The following is a 15,247-nucleotide window of genomic DNA, read 5'->3' as shown; positions in this document are numbered from 1 at the left end:
ACAGACCCCGCCCCCCCCCCTTTTCCACTGCGCAGAGAGAATTGTCTTTGAATATAGCGGTCAGCCGCATTTTCAAAAGAGTGAAGTTAAGTCAAGAGTCAAGACAGATCAGCGAGTCAAGACGTCCACGGGACGAGCAGTCGCATGGAGCGGCTGGCTCCGAGCCTCGCTGAGTAGCGAGGATCGCTGAGTCGCGATGTATCAACAAAAGTGAGTCATACAGCAGTGGAGGAAACCTGCTGTCAGCGAACCAGCACGGGCGCGTTCGCGCATCTTCAAGGAGAAAGAGCGTGGCCAGCAACGCCAAGCAAGAGCGTGCAGCAGCTCAGCCAGCAGTGGAGAGAAACTGCTATCAGCGAACCAGCACGGGCGCGTTCGCGCATCTTCAAGGAGAGGGAGCGCGCGCCACCAGCGTGCCATCAGCACCAGCATCAGCACCAGCGCGTGCCAACAGCGCGCCACCAGCGTGCCACCAGCACCAGCGCGTGCCAACAGCGTGCCACCAGCGTGCTACAGCACGCAACTTCGCGTCACCAGGGCTGAGAGGGCAGCGGCCCCGCACTCAACACCCATCGGCGCGACGACGGCGAGCATCGTGCTGACTCATCCAGCCAGCGGTGGACAGAAACTGGCAGTCGTTCGTATGCCCCTCCCCCACACTCCCTTCTCACTCCCCCACTGCTACACAACGAATAAACATTTTTTTTGACAAGGAAATCAACCTAGGTGTTTGCTCAACGCAAGAAATCAACAACCCTCCCATTAAACATACAAGACTCATGATAACTGCGTCAACTATTAGCTGATAACGAAAAACATCGCCACCCATTGAGTTACGTTGATGAGGCAATCAGAATTATTTCAGTCGAACGCTTTAATTGCATAATCGTTGATGAATCAATGAACGAACATCGCCGTGGTACTGTGCTGATGATTTCAAGCATAATAATTTCGCATATCAGAATGTGTTAAGGATTGGATACGAATCAAAGACCGAGTGCCGTGCTGTGTAATCATTCAAGAATACGAGTTTGCATATTATAAGGTTAAGGTTTTGATAGAATAGTTCGCTTGTTTTTAATCTCTCTCTCAACAACTGATCGATTGCGTTACGCGTCGGGAATTAACCACAGGTGCCGCTATCGAGGTGAAACAACGCAATCGTGATGGTATCATGTTAACGCTGTGTTGAAATTCCAACATCCCGAGATTGAGTTTTCATATTATCCAAAAATTAAAGTTAGCTAGAAAATAAAATTGATCAAAGCAGAAGGTTTGTGTGTGATTCTTCCTGAAATTCTGCATAATATTGTTCTGTGTATGAGATCTGAATCCTGGGGACCTATCATAAGCACACTATCACCACACATAATCCATAACACACATAATTCATAATGTTCAATCGAGAGTAATCGTATCCTTATCGATAATACGGAATTAAAGAGCAGAGTTGAATCGACTCTCTCTCATTCACGCTCACAATGCCTGCGTCACTGCATACGATTAATTGCATTATTCCAATTCATAACACAATCCTCGTCACCGAGGCTCGACCTTATAATCCATAATGACCTGCATTATCATAACCACGCCCACTCGCATAAATTAATACGATTATCTCTCGAATCAGCATAATTTATGCGCATAATTACACAATTAACATAATTTCGGATAAATTATGCTGATTTCAAATTTCATTTAATTCTCATTATTTTCATCAATTTTCATAACACCTATATATACAACAGGGGGATGACGTGACTCCCCCCTCCCCCCATCCCCAACGGCCAGAGCGCTCCTAACGGCCGCAAAGAGGATTCGATTGGATGAGTGGGATGATGTCACATGACCCAGGGGGGTTGGGGGGCGGGGTTAAGGGGCTTGCTACATATATAAGTGTGGTGCAGGAGGGAGAATTTGTGGCAGAGTCCTTCTGGAGCGGCGGCAGTGGAGAGAGAGAGGAGCTAGCCGTCCTCAGGGTCCGCGCTCGGGACGCCTGCAGGGTGGAGCTGAGAGCGATCGACGACACAGTCCCCCAAGGCGAGAGAGAGAAACATCTCCCTCGGTCCCGTCGGGCAGCGGCGGCAGCGGCCGCAGAGGTGAGCGGCGGACACGGACAAAGGAGGTCAGTTCGGTCGGCTCGGGCTCAGGCGGTGGACGCACTCTGAGACGGGTAGGTGAGAGAGGAGGAAGGGCTGCTGCTGGCTGGAGGGGGACATACACGGGAAATAAATCTTAGCGCAGACTACTGACTTTGTGACGCATGTGTGTGCGTGTGTGCGTGTGTGTGTGAAGAGCGGTGGGACAGCGATCGGCGTACGACGGTGTGCGTGTGTGTGCATGTGTGAAGAGCGGTTACGGCCTTCATAGGTGCTGCTCCCTAACAGCACTTGCCCCTACAGTCTGTTAAGGTTATATGGGGGATCTTTGTGAAGAGCGGTGGGACAGCGATCGGCGTACCACGCTGTGCGTGTGTGTGGGTGGCTTTAATCAGCATAGGCACCCGTAAATAAATAATTAAACAGAGGGACGTTTGACTTTCACCGCAAGCGAGCGCGCAGAGATTAATTAATTAATTGCTTACCGAGCGCGTGCAGAGATTAATTAATTAATTGCTTACCGAGCGCGCGCAGAGATTAATTAATTAATTGCTTACCCAGCGCGTGCATATTAAACTACCCTACTACGGCTGCCCGCACCCACGCGCCGTGGGTGGTCGCGCGCGTGGGTGGGGGGGTCACGTGGGTGGGGGAGGGCCGTCCAGCGCCCGTTGGCTGTTGACACAACGGCTTAGTATAAATAATAATTAACTCTGAGCAGCCGCCAGCGGCGAGTGGGGGGGGTGGAGGGGTGCTGATGTCACCCCACCCGCTCGCGGGGGAGGGGGGAGGGGAAGATCAGCCCCCCCCACCTAGTGGGGAGTGGGGAGGGGGAGATCAGTCCCCCCCCACCTAATGGGGAGTGTGGAGGGGGGCACTAGCCCCCCACAGATGGAACCAGGGGGGTCGGTGTGTAAATGAGTGGCTGTGTGTGTGTAGTGTGAGGCTGTGTGTGTACTGTGAGGCTGTGTGTAGTGTGAGGCTGTGTGTGTGGTGTGAGGCGTGTGTTGCCCTGGCTTGCCCTGGCTTGCCCCGGCAACGTCACGTGGTGTGCCTCGTCACTGCTGCTGCTGCCACCACAACACGCTTAGAGCTTTAAGGCTTTTCTGTTTATTATTAATCTGTCATTTTCCATGATTAGTCTGTGGTTTTCATTATTAATCTGTCATTGTTGATTATGAGTCTGTCATTAATATGTCATTTTTCATTATTAACCTAATTTGTGTGTATTATTAATCTGTCATTTTTCATTATTAACCTAATTTTTGTTTATTATTAATCTGTCATTTTACGACGGCAAAAACGTGGTAGTCACGGCGACATTTGTCATCAGTGTTGTGAGTAGCCCGCACTGAGAGCACGACTACACACACACAGACATACACAGACACGCAGGTTGTGTGTCTGTGTGTGTGTGGGGTGAGGTTGCACAAGAGACACACACACAGACACACACAGACACACAGAGACACACACACAGGTTGTGTGTGTGTTTGGGGTGAGGTTGCACAAGAGACACACACAGACACACAGAGACACACACAGACACACAGGTTGTGTGTGTGGGGTGAGGTTGCACAAGAGACACAGACACACAGAGGTGGTTGTGTGTGTGGGGTGAGGTTGCACCAGAGACACACACACACAGACACACACACACAGACACACAGAGAGACAGACACATAGAGGTTGTTGTGTGTGTGTGTGGGGTGAGGTTGCACCAGAGACACACACACAGACACACACACAGACACACACACAGACACACACAGACACACACAGACACACAGACACACACACAGACACACACAGGTTATTGTGTGTGTATGTGTGGGGTAAGGTTGCACCAAAGACACACACAGACACACACACATAGAGACACAGGTTGTTGTGTGTCTGTGTGTATCTGTGTGTGTGTCTCTGTGTGTGTCTGTGTGTGTGTGTATGTGTGTGTGTCTCTGTGTGTCTGTATGTGTCTGTCTCTGTGTGTGTGTTAAGGTTGCACCATGTCGAGCCCATTGAAGCTGATCGTGAGCGCCGATTCCAACCGTGGGGGGCAGCGCTACATGGAGGACATCACAGAGGTGGGCGGAGTCTCTGTGTCTGTGTGTCTGTGTGTGTGTGTCTGTGTGTGTGTGTGTCTGTGTGTCTCTGTGTGTGTCTGTGTGTGTCTGTGTGTGTCTCTGTGTGTGTGTCTGTGTGTGTGTCTCTGTGTGCCGGACAGGCAACTCTGTCGTGGACAGTGCTGTGGGGGGAGATCCAATTTTGATTGGCTCCTCCCCTCATGGCATATGTGTCCACCACAGGGGCTAAACGGGGGCTCTGGACGGGTGCGAGGGGCTGGTAACCCCTCCACCTTCAATTAATTACCACGAATTAAACTGAAATATGTAACTAATAAGCTTGTGCCGGAGGCCCCGGGGGGCCAGGCGTCTATGACGTCTCCTGGCCAAACCCCAATTGGCAGAGCCAGGAGATTGAATACCTACCCTCGGGGCTACTCCAGAAACAACTAAAAGCCACTACGGGTGGCCACGTGGAATGTTCGAACGCTCACTGCAGAGGAGAGGCTGCCACTCCTCTGTCGGGAGCTGGACCGGTAATGCCTGGATCTATATGGCATTCAGGAGGTTCGGTGGACCGGCTCTGGCTCCTGCCACCATGAGGGGTGGACAGTCCTCTACACGGGGCAGCAGACTGCCAAACAACAGGGTGTGGGTCTTCTTTTGAACAAAAGAATGAAGGGGGCATGGGAGTGTAGCGGTGAGGTCTGGGAAGCTGTAAGCCCCAGGCTACTTTGGGCTCGCCTTCCCATCAACCGGAGGCGAGGAATGGTGGTCGTGGTTACTTATGCCCGCACCGAAGATGAACATCCGTGGAGTGATGCAGGCAAAGCCGATGAGTCAGATGCCTTCTATGACCTCCTGTCACAGGTGCTGGCTAAAGTGGCCCCTCGGGATAGAGTCATCATGTTGGGTGACTTCAATGCCCGAGTTGGTCATGATACTGGCACCTGGTCTGGAGTGATTGGAGGGCATGGGCCAGATCAGCTCAATAACAACGGTAGGAGGCTGCTAGATTTTTGTAAAGCCCATGGGCTTGTAATTACCAACACGCAGTTCCGGCATCGGCGCATCCACACAACATCATGGATGCATGCCGGGTCCAAGCAAGAACATCTACTGGACTACATAGTGACAGACCAGCGAATGCGAGCCCATGTCCTTGACACCAGGACCTACCGTGGAGCTGATCTGCCCTCTGACCATCGACTAGTCATCTGTAAGATGCGCCTGCCATTCTTCCACTCCGGTGGTGGGTGTACACCCAGGACCCCATTCCAACATAAAGTGGCCTGGTCTCAGTTATCTGATGAAAGTTGCAAGCGAGAATTTCATCATCGCTTGCGGCTGGGATTGGCATCGTCCCCGACTCCTCCTGATGTCGAGGGTAAATGGGCGAGGTTTAGGACTGTGACTCATGCAGCTTCAATGGCTGCTTTGGGTACGCGGTCCAGACCTCCCCAGAGACCCTGGCTGACAGAGGAGGTGTTCAGGATGGTTGAGAAAAAGCGACAGGCCCACTGTCATCGGCTACAGAATCCCACGTCAGAGAATGAGGCTTACAGCAGCCTTCGCTCGGAGGTTCGGAGAGCCGTGAGGCACTGCAAGGATGGCTGGTGGTCGCAGGTTGCTGAGGAGATGGAGTCTGCCTCAGTGGCCCGTGATCACAAATCTCTATTTAACTCCATCAAAAAAGTAACCTGCAGCGCCACACCTATTACCATCATTAGGGGAAAAAACGGTGATCCAATCTCCGACCCCCAGGAACAGGTTTGCAGATTTGCTGAGCATTTCTGTGAGGTCCTGGGGGAGGGAAAATCCCTCAGCCAGGAAAACATCGTGGCACAAAGTGAGGATGACCCTGCTGAGGCTGCGGTGCCTCAAATATTGGAAGAAGTCACCCCCTGTGAGTGGCTGGCTGAGGTGCCATCTGCTTGCCAGGCACGCTGAGGAGAGGCTTGCGGAGCCCCAATCCGGTTTCAGGAAAGGGCGGTCCTGCACAGATGCCATATTTTCTGTCCGTCTGCTACAGCAGAGGTGTAGGGAATTCCAACAAGACCTACATCTCTGCTTTATTGTCCTGGTCAAGGCCTATGATACCATCAGTAGGCCTGGGTTCTGGGTCGTTCTTCGTGCTTTTGGAGTACCTGACCCTCTGCTCACGATCATTAAGGACCTTCATGATGGTGAGCGGGCCCGGGTAAAACTACGTGGCCGGGAGTCAGAGCCATTCCCTGTACACCTTGGGGTGTGACAGGGATGTCCTCTGGCTCCCACATTATTTAACATCTATTTTGACCACGTAGTTCGTGAAGCCTTCAATAGCTGTACCGGGGGAATCTCCATATGGTACAGATATAATGGGAGGCTAATCGATGCCCGGGTGCGGTCAAGGGATGGCTCCCTATTGCTCAACCACGTTATGTATGCTGATGATTTGGTAATAGCTGCTCAGTCAGAGGAGGAGTTGGAGACGCTGCTGCTGCTGAGACTGGAGCGTGCCACTAAGAGGTGGGGCCTTACCATCAGCCCCACCAAAACTAAGCACCTGCCTGGGTATTGCGTATCATCGGACACTCCACCCCCAGAACTCCCAATCGGTGATGGGGCAGTTGTGGAGAGAGTGGAGAGTTTCCCATACCTGGGCAGTGTGCTTATGACTGGCTGCAGTTTAACAGCAGAGGTCTCACTCCGAATCAGTCGAGCGGCAATATCTTTTCATCGGTTGCGTAACGCTGTGTGGAAGCTACCTGGTCTGTCGCTCCACACTAAGCTTCAGGTCTTCTCGTCCACGGTCATTCCCTCCCTTCTCTACGCTTGCGAAACGTGGACCCCCCTAATGGAACATCTTCGCCGGTTAGAAACATTTAGGCTGGCCTGCCTACGATCCATCCTGGGTTTAACCAGACTGGATTGTGTGAGGAGCTCACAAATCCTTGAAAGATCTGTTCAGGATCCCATCGGTGAGCTCCTCCGGCAGGCAAGGCTGCGATGGCTGGGTCATGTAGCCCGCATGCCCAGCCACCGCATGCCGAAACAGCTTTTGTTTGGCCGGATTGAGGGGTCTAAGCGGGCGCGGCACGGGCTAGAGAAGAGATGGAGTGATGTGGTACAGGAGGACGTGGAGCTGAGTGGACTTGCCGATGACTGGTACCAGCGGTGTCAAGATCGGCCTCTGTGGAGGAGGCTCGTGAAGGATGCTACTGGGCAGTTGGAGGCAGTCGCCCTCCAACAACAACGGAGGGCGGAGGAGCGACGCTCAGAACAACGAGCGGAGCTCCGGGTGGCTAAAGCACAGCAGGTTGGCACAGTAGGGGGCACAGGTGGTGCATCAGCCAGTCATCTCAGTCAGTCGACCCGTGGCACCTGGGTCTGCCCCGTGACCTCCTGCCAGCGGGCGTTCGACACTTCACGTGGCCTCACGGTGCACATAGCCTGGCACAAGCATCGTGGTGACGTCACCGCCACTTAGTGGTGAATGGCGGTTGTTGTTGTTGTCTCTGTGTGTGTGTGTCTCTGTGTGTGTGTCTGTGAGTGTCTCTGTGTGTCTCTGTGTTTGTCTCTGTGTGTGTGTCTGTGTGTGTGTCTCTGTGTGTGTGTGTGTCTCTGTGTGTGTCTCTGTGTGTGTGTCTGTGTGTGTGTCTGTGTGTGTGTCTCTGTGTGTGTCTGTGTGTGTGTGTGTGTCTGTGTGTGTGTCTCTGTGTGTGTTTCTGTGTGTGTGTCTCTGTGTGTGTGTCTGTGTGTGTGTGTGTCTGTGTGTGTGTCTCTGTGTGTGTGTCTGTGTGTGTCTCTGTGTGTCTCTGTGTGTGTCTGTGTGTGTGTCTGTGTGTCTCTGTGTGTGTCTGTGTCTGTGTGTGTCTCTGTGTGTGTCTGTGTGTGTGTCTGTGTGTCTCTGTGTGTGTGTCTCTGTGTGTCTCTGTGTGTGTCTGTGTGTGTGTGTCTCTGTGTCTCTGTGTGTGTCTCTGTGTGTGTCTCTGTGTGTGTGGGGAGCGATAGTGTAGCGGTTAGCGCGCTGCACTATGAACCTGGCGACCCGGGTTCGATTTCCGCTCACGGCCAACGCCCAGTGACGATTATCTCAACCGGTCCTGGGCCTCCCCCTAGGTCGATTCGGCCTCAAACGAGTACCTGGTGCGGTGCGTGAACATCGCCACTGGGGAGACAAAGGCGGCCGGGCGTGGTGCCGGCCACCCACCCCCTCGTGTGCCCTCGCGGCCATCGCGGGCGCCGCTCGCTAACGGCACTTGCCTCCACGGTCCGCTAAGGCTGCACGGGGGATCTTTGTCCTCTTTGTCCGCCGGGTCGCCGGTCGAGGCCTAGGACCGACCCACAATGCACCGCTCGCGTCACGTGACGTTCCCCTCGCCGCCCCGTGCCCACAGGTCTCCACCGAGGGCGACGGGGATGCCATCTTCCTGGCCGTGTTCGACGGCCACGGCGGCCCCCAGGCCGCTCGATTCGCCCGCCGCTGCCTCTGGCCCTCGATCCGCGCCCAGCCCGGGCTGTGGGGCGCCGCCGACCCCGCGGGAGTTTGCCACGCCATCCGTGACGGCTTCCTGGCGTGCCAGCGCGCCATGTGGGAGGAGCTGGGTGGGTCTCACGTGCGCTGCGCTATACACTACACTATACACTACTTTACTATATACTACACTATACACTACTATACACTACTATATACACTACACTATACACTACTATACTATACACTACACTACTATACACTACTATATACACTACACTATACACTACACTATACACTACACTATACACTACTATACACTACACTATACACTACTATACACTACACTATACACTACACTATACACTACACTACTATACACTACTGTACACTACACTATACACTACACTATACACTACACTACTATACACTACACTATATACTACACTATACACTACTATACATTACTATACACTACACTATACACTACACTACTATACACTACTATACACTACACTATACACTACTATACACTACTATACACTACACTACTATACACCACACTATACACTACTATACACTACTATACGCTACACTACTATACACTACACTACTATACACTACACTACTATACACTACACTATACGCTACACTATACACTACACTATAGACTACTATACACTACTATACACTACACTATACACTACACTATACACTACTATACACTACACTACACTATATACTACACACTACTATACACTACACTATACACTACACTATACACTACACTACGATACACTACTATACACTACACTATACACTACTATACACTACTATACACTACACTATACACTACTATACGCTACACTACTATACACTACACTATACACTACTATACACTACTATACACTACACTATACACTACTATACGCTACACTACTATACACTACTATACACTACTATACACTACACTACTATACACTACACTACTATACACTACACTATACACTACACTATAGACTACTATACACTACTATACACTACACTATACACTACACTATACACTACTATACACTACACACTACACTACACACTACATTACACTATACACTACACTAAATTAACGTTTTGTTCCACCATTTGAACCTCGTTTGCCTGTAGCACAAAATGATAAAAAAAAATTAACCCTTTCATCTGGCAACAAAACTGACACCAATGTTTTTCGTGTACAAGGAGTCATTGTTTGTGCATTGAGCACAATAGCTGCGGTCGGAATGCAAACAAAAAACAGGCAGCTCTGATAATGTATTGGCGGTGGAATTGATAAGTCCACACCCGAGACAGCTTCCCTTAGAGCCTCGTCTCACACGCGGTGTTAGACCAGGTGATGATGATGACGTCTCACACTTGCGGTGTTAGACCAGATGATGATGACGTCTCACACTTGCGGTGTTAGACCAGGTGATGATGACGTCTCACACTTGCGGTGTTAGACTAGATGATGATGACGTCTCACACTTGCGGTGTTAGACCAGGTGATGATGACGTCTCAGACTTGCGGTGTTAGAGCAGGTGATGATGACGTCTCACACTTGCGGTGTTAGACCAGACGATGATGACGTCACACACGCGGCGTTAGACCAGGTGATGATGACGTCTCACACTTGTGGTGTTAGACCAGGTGATGATGATGACGTCTCACACTTGCGGTGTTAGACCAGATGATGATGACGTCTCACACTTGCGGTGTTAGACCAGGCGATGATGATGACGTCTCACACTTGCGGTGTTAGACCAGATGATGATGATGACGTCTCACACTTCTGATGTTAGACCAGATGATGATGACGTCTCACACTTGCAGCGTTAGACCAGGTGATGATGATGACGTCTCACACTTGCGGTGTTAGACCAGGTGATGATGACGTCTCACACTTGCGGTGTTAGACCAGGTAATGATGACGTCTCACACACGCAGTGTTAGACCAGATGATGATGATGTCTCACACTTGCGGTGTTATACCAGGTGATGATGACGTCTCACACACGCAGTGTTAGACCAGGTGATGATGACGTCTCACACAGGCGGTGTTAGACCAGGTAATGATGACGTCTCACGCTTGCGGTATTAGACCAGATGATGATGATGACGTCTCACACTTGCGGTGTTAGACCAGGTGATGATGACGTCTCACACTTGCGGTGTTAGACCAGGTGATGATGACGTCACACACACGGTGTTAGACCATATGATGATGACGTCTCACACTTGCGGTGTTAGACCAGGTGATGATGACGTCTCACACTTGCGGTGTTAGACCAGATGATGATGACGTCTCACACTTGCGGTGTTAGACCAGGTGATGATGACGCCAAAAGGCGCAACATTTTGTCGCGTGATTGGGGCCAAATGTAGCTGATAGAGGCAAAATAAACATTGAAATTGGTTTAATTTGTTGATCAGGGAAGGCTCTAAGAAAAGCCGTCTCGGGTGTGGACCAATAAAATTCAAGGACAGTGCCAATATTATTATCAGAGTTGTCTCTTTTGTTTGCATTTTGACTGCTTGTGTTGTGGTTATTGCAAACATGATGCCTTCAATAAAGGTGTCAGTTTTTCTGCCAGTTAAAAGGGTAAAACCTATTACTATATCTTGTTACTGGCAAATGAGGTCTCATAATGAATTTGATCTTCTCCGATGGATGCTGCTTGATTGCGGAGAGTCAAGAAACGTGAGTGTGCCTGATGCTGTCTGAAGTTACTTAGGAAATAACGAAGAGCAAAGAGAAGTGGTAGAGTTACCAATAAATTGATCAGAGTCTAATTTTATTTTGTCTCAATGTAATGGCAGGGAATATTGACAGAAATAATGTCATCAAACACTTCGCTGCATTTCACTGTAGCACTGCATTAATGGCAGTGAATGTTGCACAATACATTTATTTCACCCATGGCTAATGTGTAAGAGATTCTCGCAACATTTTTCATATTTGATATATTTTTGTTCAATAACATTGAAAATTGTAAAACGTTTCAAAATACAAAAAAAAACTTTTACAATTTAATTTTTGTTATAACAAATTTAATAACATAAAATTCCGAGCAACAATTGTCCATCTTACCTTCCAGAGATTTTTTTGGCACACCACCCACCCACTCAATCACTGACCCACCCACCCACTCACACAGTCACTCACCCACTCAGTCACTCACACAGTCACTCACCCACTCAGTCACTAACCCACCCACACAGTCACTCACCCACCCACTCACACAGTCACTCACCCACTCAGTCACTCACCCACCCACACAGTCACTCACCCACTCAGTCACTAATCCACCCACACAGTCACTCACCCACCCACTCAATCACTCACCCACCCACCCACCCACTCACACAGTCACTCACCCACTCAGTCACTCATCCACCCACACAGTCACTCACCCACTCAGTCACTCACCCACCCACCCACACAGTCACTCACCCACTCAGTTACCCACCCACCCACCCACACAGTCACTCACCCACCCACCCAATTACACAGTCACTCACCCACTCAGTCACTCACCCACCCACTCACTCACACAGTCACTCACCCACTCAGTCACTCACCCACCCACCCACTCAATCACTCACCCACCCACCCACACAGTCACTAACCCACTCAGTCACTCACCCACCCACTCAGTCACTCACCCATCCACCCACCCACTCACACAGTCACTCACCCACTAATTCACCCACCCACTCAATCACTCACCCACCCACTCACTCACACAGTCACTCACCCACTCAATCACTCACCCACCCACACAGTCACTCACCCACCCACCCAATTACACAGTCACTCACCCACTCAGTCACTCACCCACCCACTCACTCACACAGTCACTCACTCACTCATCCACCCACCCACTCAATCACTCACCCACCCACCCACACAGTCACTAACCCACTCAGTCACTCACCCACCCACTCAATCACTCACCCACCCACTCACACAGTCACTCACCCACCCACCCACCCACTCAATCACTCACCCACCCACCCACTCAGTCACTAACCCACTCAGTCACTCACTCACCTACTCAGTCACTCACCCACCCACCCACTCACACAGTCACTCACCCACTAAATCACTCACCCACCCACACAGTCACTCACCCACTCAGTCACTCACCCACCCACTCAATTACTCACCCACCCACTCACACAGTCACTCAATCACCCACCTACCCACCCACTCAGTCACTCACCCACACCTCTGTCTAACCCCCCCCCCCCCCACAGTTAACTGGCCGCGCACACCGCAGGGTCATCCCAGCACGGCAGGCACCACGGCTTGCTGCTGCCTCATCAGGGGCGGTGACGAGCTCTACGTCGCCCACGTGGGAGACTCGCGAGCCGTCATCGCCCAGCGGCACCCCCGGGGAGGGGGCACCCCCGCAGACGGACCTCCCCCCCCTTCAACGCACCCCGTCTATTCATTGGCCCCCCCTTCCTCACTGCGACCCATTTATTCAGCGGGCCCCCCTTCTTCCTTGCGCCCCATTTATTCAGCGGACCCCCCTTCGGACATGGGCCCCCCTTCTGTGAAGGCCCACCTAGCCTGGGACGGAACCCCACCTACGCATGGCCAAGTCGTGGCGGACTTCATAGCGGCCATCGGCCAAGCCGTGGCAACACCGCAACCACCGCCACTGTCACAACCACCACAACTACAACCACAACCACCACTGTCACAACCACCACAACCACCACCACCACTGTCACAACCACCACCACCACTGTCACAACCACCACCACCACTGTCACAACCACCACCACTGTCACAACCACCACCACCACGGCCACCACTGTCACAACCACCACCACCACTGTCACAACCATCACCACCACGGCCACCACCACTGTCACAACCACCACCACCACTGTCACAACCACCACCACTGTCACAACCACCACCACCACGGCCACCACCACTGTCACAACCACCACTGTCACAACCACCACCACCACTGTCACAACCACCACCACTGTCACAACCACCACCACGGCCACCACTGTCACAACCACCACCACCACCACTGTCACAATCACCACCACGGCCACCACCACTGTCACAACCACCACCACCACCACGGCCACCACCTCTGTCACAACCACCACCACCACTGTCACAACCACCACCACCACCACTGTCACAACCACCATCACCACCGCCACCACCACCACTGTCACAACCACCACCACCACCACTACAACCACCGCCACGGCCACCACTGTCACAACCACCGCCACCACCATGGCCACCACTGTCACAACCACCACCGCCCCGGCAGGAGGTGGACAAGGAGGAGGTGGTGGACGAGGTGGAGGAGGAGGTGGACGAGGTGGTGGATGAGATGGAAGAGGAGGAGGTGGACAAGGAGGTGGTGGTGGACAAGGAGATGGACAAGGTGGTGGAGGTGGACGAGGTGGTGGATGAGGAGGTGGACGAGGTGGAGGAGGAGGTGGTGGACGAGGTGGTGCCGCTACTTGCCGTGGCGTTGACGCGCGACCACAAGCCGGAGGATCCAGTGGAGATGGAACGCATCGAGAGGCTGGGCGGGCGGTAAGACATTCGTGTGTATGTGTGTGTGTGCCTATGATACCATCAGTTTAATTCGTGGTTTCGTGGTAATTAATTGAAGGTGGAGGGGTTACCAGCCCCTCGCACCCGTCCAGAGCCCCCGTTTAGCCCCTGTGGTGGACACATATGCCATGAGGGGAGGAGCCAATCAAAATTGGATCTCCCCCCACAGCGCTGTCCATGACAGAGTTGCCCGTCCGGCACCGCGAGGAGGTAGGGGGTTGTTTTGCCATCAGCCAGTCATCTCAGTCAGTCGACCCGTGGCACCTGGGTCTGCCCCATGACCTCCTGCCAGCGGGCGTTCGACACTTCACGTGGCCTCAGGGTGCACATAGCCTGGCACAAGCGTCGTGGTGACGTCACCGCCACTTAGTGGCGAATGGCGGTTGTTGTTGTTGATGATACCATCAGTAGGCCTGGGCTCTGGGTCGTTCTTTGTGCTTTTGGAGTACCTGACCCTCTGCTCACGATCATTAAGGACCTTCATGATGGTGAGCGGGCCCGGGTAAAACTACGTGGCCGGGAGTCAGAGCCATTCCCTGTACACCTTGGGGTGCGACAGGGATGTCCTCTGGCTCCCACATTATTTAACATCTATTTTGACCGCGTAGTTCGTGAAGCCTTCAATAGCTGTACCGGGGGAAACTCCATATGGTACAGATATAATGGGAGGCTGATCGATGCCCGGGTGCGGTCAAGGGATGGCTCCCTATTGCTCAACCACGTTATGTATGCTGATGATTTGGTAATAGCTGCTCATTCAGAGGAGGAATTGGAGACGCTGCTGCTGAGACTGGAGCGTGCCACTAAGAGGTGGGGCCTTACCATCAGCCCCACCAAAACTAAGCACCTGCCTGGGTATTTTGTACCATCAGACACTCCACCCCCACAACTCCCAATCGGTGATGGGGCAGTTGTGGAGAGAGTGGAGAGTTTCCCATACCTGTGCAGTGTGCTTATGACTGGCTCCAGTTTAACAGCAGAGGTCTCACT

At 52.1% G+C, this 15,247-nt stretch overlaps 1 protein-coding gene across 1 annotated transcript in view; it reads left to right on the top strand.

The window, feature by feature from the left end:
- Positions 1–1,950: 1,950 nt before the first annotated feature.
- Positions 1,951–15,247, top strand: part of LOC142918264 (uncharacterized) — a 33,223-nt gene continuing 19,926 nt past the window's right edge. Inside the window, exons 1-4 of the mRNA XM_076062404.1 lie at positions 1,951–2,099; positions 4,098–4,183; positions 8,545–8,752; positions 12,913–14,099. Coding sequence (XP_075918519.1) covers positions 4,106–4,183; positions 8,545–8,752; positions 12,913–14,099 — 1,473 coding nt within the window. The 5' untranslated portion in view covers positions 1,951–2,099; positions 4,098–4,105. The remainder of the gene's footprint in view (positions 2,100–4,097; positions 4,184–8,544; positions 8,753–12,912; positions 14,100–15,247) is intronic.

Source organism: Petromyzon marinus, unplaced genomic scaffold (assembly GCF_048934315.1).
Source record: "Petromyzon marinus isolate PM22_M1 ecotype Great Lakes invasive population unplaced genomic scaffold, UKy_Petmar_22M1.pri1.0 PM_G_Scaffold_59, whole genome shotgun sequence".
Taxonomy (NCBI): Eukaryota; Metazoa; Chordata; class Hyperoartia; order Petromyzontiformes; family Petromyzontidae; genus Petromyzon; species Petromyzon marinus.
Note: the sequence above shows the minus strand (reverse complement) of the source record. Positions and strands in the feature narration are given on the sequence as shown.